Source organism: Microtus ochrogaster, chromosome 18, assembly GCF_000317375.1.
Source record: "Microtus ochrogaster isolate Prairie Vole_2 chromosome 18, MicOch1.0, whole genome shotgun sequence".
Taxonomy (NCBI): domain Eukaryota; kingdom Metazoa; phylum Chordata; class Mammalia; order Rodentia; family Cricetidae; genus Microtus; species Microtus ochrogaster.
The window spans coordinates 3,705,961-3,716,711 of NC_022020.1; the positions used below are offsets into that span (position 1 = coordinate 3,705,961).

The 10,751-nt window shown below is 35.4% G+C and overlaps 1 protein-coding gene across 4 annotated transcripts in view; it reads right to left on the reverse strand.

Annotated features, from left to right (window-relative positions):
- The window catches only part of Rock1 (Rho associated coiled-coil containing protein kinase 1), a 129,901-nt gene that overhangs the window by 58,092 nt on the left and 61,058 nt on the right, over positions 1-10,751 (reverse strand). For 3 of the 4 annotated variants that reach the window (XR_003377719.1, XM_005355749.3, XM_026783435.1), the window contains exons 10-11: positions 9,376-9,535; positions 4,643-4,703 (exon numbers count right to left, since the gene is read on the reverse strand). Coding sequence is in view for 3 of the 4 variants with exons in the window: in XM_005355749.3 (XP_005355806.1) it covers positions 4,643-4,703; positions 9,376-9,535 (221 nt within the window). In the remaining variant the exon portion in view is untranslated. Of the gene's footprint in view, positions 1-3,534; positions 3,568-4,642; positions 4,704-9,375; positions 9,536-10,751 lie in introns of all 4 variants that reach the window. The other variant, XM_026783434.1, reaches the window with a different exon arrangement.

Below are 10,751 nucleotides of genomic sequence, written 5' to 3' on the forward strand. Positions count from 1 at the left end.
CTTGAAATGAGTCAGGCAAGAAAATGTGGATATATAGCAAAACCCTGACTCTAAGCATGAAGAAGAAAAAACAATCAAGCCTATTAGCTAGAAGATAGATCTAGAAAACAATTTGAATAAAAAAGAATAGAGATACTACTACTATGAAAAGCAAGAAATCCAGAATATTGTCAGCGAAGGTTTGCACAGAAAAAGACCATGAATTTAGCTTTGGTCTAGTTTGATGTGTCTGTCAAGTATCCAGAAGGAGAAAGATTTAGTTATGGAGCCAAGAGAAATAAAATGGGCATTAATGAGTTCCTATAGATACAAACACAGACAAGCTCACAACTATGGGAAACATTTAATATTAATTGAGCAGTGGAAGGGGATCATGCACTGAGAGCTGAAAATTCAAAAAGTCATGAAAACAGAAAGAATTATTGTAATGGTCTGTCCTGTCCCTTTAAAGAGACAAGTCCCACCCACTCCCCTTTTCTGCTTCCAGCCTGCCCTCTCTACCCCAACTCTCTTCAGAAGAGGTGGCTGAGGCCTTTCCCTTCCCCCTCCTCTCCCTCTTCTACCTCTCCCCTCTTTCCTTTCCTTCCACAACCTTCTGAATAAACTGTATCTAGACTCTCTCTGCATGGCATGCCTATCTGTCTCTTTCCCTCACCTGCCACAGCTCCTCAAGGGACCTGCTGCCCCACTGACAGCCCCGCCAAGGCCTCTCACCAGCCACCTCCCACCCGCCTGGGAACTACAGCGTTTTACTTAAACCATTACAATTATGAGAACACTAGTTATAAAAGCTTGAAATTATAATGGTAAATGCAACAACAATAACAACAACAAAAAAGAAAAATAAGGAAAGTCAGTATCTAAAGCAATAAAAAAAACTTCATTTTATTTGGCTCTGTAATTTTCATCTCAGATGACACTTTCAAGAAGAGTTGAATATTAAATAGCAGATTTTTATACTTATTTCTGTAGAACTTTCTGACAATTCTGAGCCCTCTCGGTCTCAGCAGCAATGCTCCCCCTCCCCCTGGGAACAAGGACCTAACAATTGCCCATATACATACTAAAATGTTGGGAATGTTCTCCAAATAGAACTCATTTATTGAATAGGGGCAAGATAACCCTTAGGTGTTGACTCACTGACTGATGTTTTGACTCAGGCCCTGGGAAAGGGGCAAAGTGACCCTCAGATGTTTTCTCTTACCTCATCTCATTTGGCAACCACTCTCCAGCCAATTATTGGTAACAGCCCTTTTGAATAAGCCAATCATAACAGTTAAAGAACCCCCAGACACCCCTTCCTTCTGTGGTTTTTCCCTTTAAAAATAGTCTGTACCAGCCATTCGGGATCTTTCTAGCCTCAAGAATGCTGGAAGACCCTGTCATGACAGAATTAATAAAATCCTCATGCTTTTACATCAGCTGTGGTGGTGAGAGACGGTCTCTTGGGGTGACTCCTCCTCAGTGATTGGACTCTAGGGTCCAACATTTCTAGGATAACATAAATAGGACTACAAAGGAATAGTAATAATCAATAGGCAGCAATCACTAGGAGAAATTTACAATCACCAGAAAAAAAAAAACAACTAAAAACAGACTAACCACAAAACAAAACAAACCAGAATAACAAAATAAACCAAACTGAAGATTTACTGAAGTATTAGTTACCTTACATCCTAAAGAAAATCCAAGAAAGGCAAGATTACAAAAAAATACTGTTACTTTCCCTAGGAAGAAGTATTTTCATTTTAATAATTTCTGAGCCCCTATTAGTTATATATTATGACAACAGTTTTTGTAATGAAAACAGTAAGCACTAATAATGAAAATGCAGAGGCAGGTATTGGGGTTCAACCCGAAGACCAGAAAATCAAAGCAGCCAAGCCACTAAAGAGCTCTTACCTCTTTGAAATCTTCAGACTGAAAGAGTTAAGTTCCTGTCTTATCCCTGCCTGCTGGGATTAAAGGTGTGCACAAGCACCACCTGGCCCTCTATGGCTCACTAGTGTGGCTGTTTTGCGTTCTGATGGTCAGGCAAGCATTACTTATTAAAATACAAATGATAAAAAATCACTACGAAAAACTCAAAAGCCCACAAATTTGAAAGAAAACAAGGAGGAGTATAAGGGAGTACTTGAAGGGAGAAAGGGGAAGGAGGAAATGATTTTCAAAAATCAAGTGATTAGAAAAAGTTACAAAAACAAACAAACAAACAAAAAACCTCCAAAGAAAAAGGTCACCAGGGGCTGGAGAGATGACACAGTGGTTAAGAACACTTATCCCTTTTTCAGATGAGTTCAGTTCAATTCCCAGTACCCATTATCAAATGCCTATAACTCCAGCTCCAGGGGATCTGATACCCTCTTCTGACCTGCAAAGGTAGGACCTATATATATACATGTGGCTGGCTTGCTTTCTCTCTCTCTCAAATAATTTTTATAAAAAATGACTAGAGCAGAAAAGGTACCTGCATAGTTCCTTCCCCCTTTTCTCACTTCCTTTTTATCCTGTGCTCTGTTACCTTTAAAAGAAAATACATCAATAGGAAAACAATTCTACCACTTTTAAAAACAATGGCTCCAGGTGCTTTGGAGGTCGAATGAGAAAGATCAGAAGTTTAAGGTCATCATAGTTAGAGGCCATCCTAAGCTATGAGACTATCTCACTTCCTAGGCCACAAGAAACCCTGACTTCCCCAGTATCACATAAACTGGAGGTAAGTGACCTGTACCTGTGAGATCAACACTTAAGATTAAGGGGCACAAGGATCAAGTTCATGGTCACCTGTGGCTAGATATGGAGTCTAAGGCCAGTAAGAGCTACTAGAACCTTGCCTCAAAACCAGCAAATGGGCTCAGCAGTAGTTAAGAGCACTTATGAACAGAGCTGAGGTCCCACAACCACCTGTAGCTCTAGTTTCAGGTGCTCGAAAGCGCTCTGCAGTCTTTCACAGGTACCTGCAGTCACATGCTGCACTTACATATATCCAGGCATAAACACATAAGCATAAAAATTTTATGCTTAAAATTTGAAAAAATGTGAAATAGAAATCCAAAAATATTTGCTACTCCTTTGCTTCGTGATTAAAAGTATATTAGTAAAACAATGAGGCTATAGCTCAGTAGTCAAGCTTATAAGACACTGGCTTGGATCCCCAGTATTACAAAACTCCCAAACCAAAAACAAAAGCAAATAAAAAGCACCCTGTGTCCACAAGGTATTTAAAGAATACTTTAAGGATAACAAAATAATTATTCCTAAAAGTAGGCATTTTTCCCAGCAAAGTTCTACTTAACTCACAAGGATCTTCTTAAATTTAAGGAAGGAAGGCAGGCTTGTTTTTTAGCCACATCAACAGTAAGAATTCCTAACTAGAACATACCAAGTTCCTTAATAATATATTTACTTATCATATATTCCAAATCCCAAAGAATAAACAAATTAAGTTATGCTGAAAATACTAGTTAGTCTCTATTTTCCAACCCCTCTCAACTCCTACCACCTACTTGTCTTAAAACCTACAGTCTATATTACCTGAATCTGTTGTGCTGTGATTAGTCTCAGAACATAAGAGAAAATAACAAACAAGAAAGGTGGGGATATCAAGTTACTTTCCCAATACCCTTCTTTGCTGTGTTTTGGTTTTCTAAATTCATGTCCACTGAGACACCATTCAGCTTTAAAAAACAAGGAAATTCTAATACACACTGCAACATGGGTGAATTAAGGTAATAAAATAAGCCAGTCACACAAAGGCAAATAAATTCCATTTATAGGAGGATATTAAAATAAATTCATAGAAAAAGTAGAGTAGTGGTAACTAGGACCTGAGATAATGAAATGAGTAGTTATCAATAAATACAGTTTCCATCTTAGAATAATGAAAAAGTTCAAGAGAGGAACAGTTAGCAAAGCTATGTGATGGTTCCTAATGTTATTTTACTATATACTTAAATTAGTTAAAATGATAAACTGTGTTGTGTGTATTTTGCCAACACACACATGCACACACAGAACCTCTTTATCCATTCAAAACCCTTTAATTTGTTATGCATTCTGCCTGGTAATCCTCCCTGCCTACTACCTTATTTTTTCATCAGTTTCATTTTGATGCAGCCCAGATTGACCTGGAACCCTACATATCCCAGACCGGCTTTGAACATTCCCACCTCAGCTTCCAGTGTGTTAAGATGACAGTCATGCCACAAGGTTCAATTTCCAACTTCCTTAATGATAAAATGATTTATATACATTCCTAATTCAAAGATTTAAAGGACAGTATTGTGAATCAGTAACAATTTATAACTTATTCATATATGTGTATGCATAAAATTCCATTTTATAGTGAGATAAGAAATCATACTGAAGAGTAGAGAATAATTTAAGTGTTATGTCCGACAATGATGGCTTAATCCCAGCACTCAGGAGGCAAAGGCAGGTGGATCTCTCTACAGATCTCCACAACAGCAAGGGCTACACTGAGAAACCCCATCTCAAACAAACAAGCAAACAAGTGTCATAAGTATCTAAACTCACTAACTGCACATTCACCTGTAATACATATGCTTATTCAATATCATACACACAAATACATTATGTGAGTTTAAAAATAAAAACCAAACTGAAAACAAGAAATACTTACCAAGCTTTTATCCACATTGGAGCTGGTTCTGTTCTCACTGGGATTAGCTGAAGGTAAGTATCTACAGGGTAAGGGCAAGGAATTTAAAAAGAAAACAGCTCTTTAACATATAGCAACAAACAATAAGTATTCTGTGTTTTATGATCAGTATGCTAGCTATTTTTTTTAATTAAATACAAATTTAATTTTTATTTTAGAAATAGACATGATGTAAATTAAATAGTTACATAACACTCACTATGGTTATAATTAAACATTTCTATAGGAAAATACATCAACTATAGTTAATATTTTTTGTGATCTAACAAAGAAAGCTTGCCTGAAGATCAGAGTGCAGAGATAAGCTACTAGTTAGTCATAGAGGCCAGGCACTGATGGCACACACCTTTAATCCCACCACTTGGGAGACAGAGGCAGAAGGATCTCTGTCAGTTCAAGGCCAACTTGGGAGCTAAAGGGCTCTATGAGATTGAATCTTGTCTAAAGGAGAAACAGAGCTCACACAAAGGTGAACCACACTTGGGATCAGATGCCCTTAACCCTAGTACTAGGGCAGTGGGGAGAAGAGTGATCTGGCTGGTGGAGAGGAGAATATAAGGCAGAAGGAGACAGGAGCTCAGATGCAGTCAGAGGATTCAGTCTGAGCATTCAGTTTGAGGATTCATAGCAACAGAATCGTCTCTTCAGTCTGAAAATTTGGTAGAGGTAAAAGGTCTCTCTAGTGGCTAACTGCACTACTTCTCTGATCTCTCAGCTTTCACCCCCATTATCTGTTTTCGGGTTTTTAAGACCAATTTGATTTTCTCTACAATCAATATTTATACTTTACAAGATAAAGTGAAAATAAGAATGAGCCAAATTTTAAACATACTTAAATGAAAACATATTAAAGATACATCAACACCAAGAAACAAAATGGTATTTACTACACAAAGTATTCCAGTAGCTGCCACTGAAATTCAAAGAAAGCACAACCTCAATGTGTTTCTTTTAATTTTGCTTTTAATTCCTTTGAAGCTTTGAACTTTTAAGCATTTTTATTGACTTATTTATTTTTATTATTTACTCAATATCTTGAGAAAGAGGATTCTAGATGTTCTTAAAATAATAACAACACACTTTAGGCTCTCTCACTGACTTCTATAGCTCAGATTTAAAATGGCACAAATAAAAGTGCAGGAAGCCAGGAAGCTCCACAGTGCAGATACAATTACTAAAACATCTTACCAGTACTCTCACTATTTACTCCACTTTACTGAACATCTTAAATGTTTTAGAGCATACTGATGAATCCCATTCCACATCAGAGGGAATGGGGGAGAATAGCAAAAGACAAAGCACAGCCTTAAACCCTTAAATTAGCTCCAGGCACCTTTGTCATCAGAAGTCAAACCGTGTTTACAGTTTGTTTTATTTTTTTGTTTTCATCTAAGAACTGGGGGCGGGGGAGAATTACTGACTTCTATAGACATGTACTCAGCTAACTCCTCTGCATCAGGTGTCCTTTGGTAAAATATAACATCACCTTTCTGGACACTCCTCCCACCCCTCAAAAAAGTTTAGCCCAAGTAATTGAAAAGGTCTGAGTGATATATCTTTTCTTTTTTTCAAAACCTTATAAAGGTTTTTAAATTCAATGTAAAGTTAGAATTATACATAAAGACAAGTGATTAGGGAGTATTAAGGTGTCTTACAATATTATCAAACATTATCTAAATAGACTATACGGTAGAAAAAATCTAAATTAATAATGGTGGTATATAAAAATGGTATATAAAAGCAGGGCATTGCTGATGGTTACACCAGCCCACAGCAGCCACCATTATGAATGTTACAACAACCACATTGATACCATGATTAAAAATAGGGGCTCGATCAAAAAGATAACAAATAGCTGGTAAAGTTTACAGCTGTAAAATTAGGGTTTTGTTTTTCAAGTCAGGGTTTCTCTGTGTAGCTCTGGCTGTCCTGGAACGCTGTAGATCAGGCTGGCCTCAAACTCACAGATATGTCTGGCTCTGCCAGGATTAAAGGCATGCACCACCACCACCTGGCTAAATTAGCTGTTAATATACTAAGAATTTAAGTATTATTAAACACATATAATGAAACTCTGAAAGCAAAAAACATGTCACTTCTTGATTTTCTTTGGAAAATTAGATAATCATTGTTAAATAACTAGAAGAAGATAATGAGGGCTATAAGGCACGTTGATACTGGAAAGGTTCCACACAGCAAATGAAAACTACATATGGTACAACTTAATTCCACTCATTATTAAATGCCCAACAAATCCACTTTCAAGTCTGCTATGTCAAGTAAATATAAAGACAAAATCTGCCAAGGAGTTTGAACTAGGCAGATCAGAATGTTGTCTTAGAATCTTGCAGATTTAATATGCTATATAACTTGCATTCTACAAAATTAGTAATAAAAGGTTCTCTGAATGCAGCAGGGGAATACAAGGACATCATCTATCCATATCCTTCTACCTTTGTCTTTTCTATTTCAAGGTCTCTTTGTATTATATGTATTATTGCTTTTATATAAAATGTGGACATTTAAATAGCTTTTATAATAGTATATTAGGAATGTAGCTAAACACTTGAGGTTATTTTGATAATCACATCTTATTACACTTTAGAAATGAATAGCTTTTGGATTTCAGGATGAACATCTCAGAAATTTTCTATCTCATAAGTATATTCAAACTTACCATTATAGAATACAGTAAGTTAATGAATATTTTGTTGACTGTTTTTATTTTTTTAGACAGGGTCTTGCTAAAAAATCTCAGCATGTGGCACAGGCCAGCCTGGATACTTTTGTCTCAGCCATCCATGTGCACAGAGTACAGATGTGTACCACCATGCCCGACTACTGACTCTTTATAAAAAAGCACCTTAATTTTCAACTTTTCATGCTGTAAGCACTTACTTTAAAAAAGCACCACATTTCTGTATGCATGGTCTACATACATACATATAAAACTTAAAAAGAATACTTATATTAGAAAATAAGGCTATAATACTTCTTATCGTTGTTTTGCTTATTTTTTGAGACACAGTTTCTCTGTGTAACAGCCCTGGCTATCTTGGAAATCACTCTCTAGACCATGCTGTTCTTGAACTCACAGAGATCCGCCTGCCTTTGCCTCCCATGTGCTGAAAGGCTATGGTACTTTAAGAACACAATACATTGTATTTGTAAGAAACTTAAACATTATATTAGAACACGAAGTATGAACATAAAGGAAAACCATGCAATAAAATGAAGTGCATGACAACATAGTATAAAGTTTATTTAACTAAAGATTAACTTTGTATAATGAATTGCTGTACTTTCCACAGAGACTCTAAAAATACTGGGGATTGTTTAAGAACATATTGAGTGTTTTAGAAAAGCCTAGGAAATGTAACATAAAATTAGACTTTACAAAAACCTATCTAAAAGATCTCCTGTGTATGTATGTCAACATAAAGTAGCTACAGTGTTACATGTCAGGAGGAAGGAATTAAACTAGTAGGCTTTTCTACTGAAGAAAGCTCAGGTGTGATGTGGTAGTGATGCTGTACAGTTGTCCAGTGCAGGTCTAAGTAAATTCCTGGGGAAGTGAGTTTAGGAGACAGGACTACACTGCCTTCTGGTTTTCTATCTACAGTAGACACAAATCCTTCATTATAAAATTTTTGACTAAAATGATAAGACTCTTTAAAATAAAATTAGCTTTAATAATTCAAATTTAATAATCATTCCAAGTAAATCATATATTTAACACCACACTGTGAAGAATAAATTGATGAGAACAGAAGTTTGGAACAATGAACAACAATGGTGTGCAGACTTAAACCAGAAGTGCTGTCATGTGCTTTACTGTACCGTACTGGTCTAGTACTTTGCTTCTACTAAGTAGAACTTACTAACTTATATTGTACAGCTCATTCATTTGCTCACTGGACAGGTACTGTATCTTATACTGTACCTTAGTATGGACCATACCAAATTATCAAATATATCTATCTGTTGATGGATGAAGGCCAATGAAATAATGCCAAAGGTTAAGGTTATACTTTAAGTACATGTAAAGATAGACACTGATAGTAGATAGTGTCGACGGTATTAAGAGCTAACACTGAGTGCTTAGAACATGCAAAGTACAGTTGCGCTTTACTACATACCCTTAAAACGAACCTGAGTTAGGCAAGAGCCTAACTCATTATCATTATCCCTGTTTTAATATAAAAGACTAATTATTTGTCCAATATTACACTATAGGTACTATTGTATGTTATCATTCATGGAAATGTTCATTCAATTTTTTTTTCCTTTGGAGGAATCAATTTTTCAAGAACTAAGAATTATGTGCTTTCACTAGCATTAGTATGGTAACGAAATGCTAGGTAAACATGCTGTTCCAAAAATTTTGAACTATAACTCTTTAAATAAAAACAGTGGCTGAATTGTCAGTACTAAAAAAATTATTTCACTTGCTATTTTTCACTTTAAGATATGCTAAATAATTCAACATAAATTTTCCTAAAAAACTATACTCTTGAACATACATGAATGAGACAGGGGAAAAAACAAATACCAAATATTAAAAATAAAAATTGGTGTAATAAAAAGATATATCTTTATATGCTATCAACTCTACTTAAAAATGGTATTTAGGTATCTTTAAGAAAATATGGTGAGTATAAAATTACCCCTAAATTACTGCTTGGTATACTTACCTACGATTGCTATAATATGTAAATCCTACAAAAGGTAGTTGATTGCCAACAAAAGCTTTAGGAATAGGAAATGTTTCTTCATCTCCTTTGTCTTCTTCCAAGTCATCAAAATTACTAGTATCAATGTCACTACTTAAATCAGGTACAACTGGTGCTACAGCTAAAAACAGAAAGAAAGTAAAGTAGTTAGTTGTCCTTTTCAAACTTAGTATACAAATATAGTGCCTCAAAGATCTACACCAGCCCAGAACAACAGCATACACCTACAGTCCCAGCTACTCAAGTGGCTGGTCAGAAGTGAGAGAGCCCAGGGCTTCAAGGGTAGACTGGGCAACAAAACAGACCTCACCTAAAGCAAGCAAACAGGATTCCATACAAAATACTGATGGTTTCTTGCTACTAAATAACTTGTGAACCCTAATGTAAAATGCATTAAATTTTATAATACTAATATTTACTAAAATTCAAAATTAAATGAAAATTATATACTTGCATTTACTTTTGCTTCAAGATTAAGTTGAATGCTACAAGCAATATTAAGATTTGCTACAGAACCCAACATAGTTTAAAATACTCAAAAACATTTGGAAATGCATACATTCATTTCCAGAACCTATAGCTTAACAAAGTATACTTTTTTAAAAAAGGGGTTAATTTTAAGTACTAGATAATTTTTTTTAAGTTGTTAATCTGTTATACAGAAAGCCAGTAATCAAAGTTATTTCTTAGTTATCCTAGAAATAGGGAGGAGAAAGGGATCCCCATATATGATGGGGAGTGATTAAAGGGCTTCCTTCTAATAAAAACCTAGTAACAATTTTAAATATTCATAATAAAGAGAAAATACCACATAAACTTAATGTTACTAATGTCTTCTGGAACTTGACTATGATATAGAGGGCATATCTAAAAACTAAGTATAATGTCTTTAGTGAAAAGATAGAACAGTCAAGAAAACACTGGATCACTACCTTAGATACAATTACCACCCTTTCCTTTAGAGGAGAAGTTGAACGTGAGCAAAATCAACTGAGCTCATTTCATGGACATGTATAACAAAGGAGCTATTTTTATTTTGAATCACTGGGGTCCAGGTAAGTTCAATCTTAGCCACACAGAACTATTTGTCCAATTTTAGAACAAAGCAACAAGCTAGCCCAATAAAGTTGCAGCATTAGCCAACAGTAGCAACAAAGAGGAAAAGAGGGGCCTTTTTACCGTTCACTTTCATTATCAAAAGAACTGTCTAACTAGATAAAGCATCGTCCCAGTAACATCAACTATCTGGTTTATAAAATGAGGAGTAAATAAAAGGTTGCTGGCTCTTAAATTATGGTCTTGGCAGAATCAACCAACCAATCTTTTCTTCTTTTCCT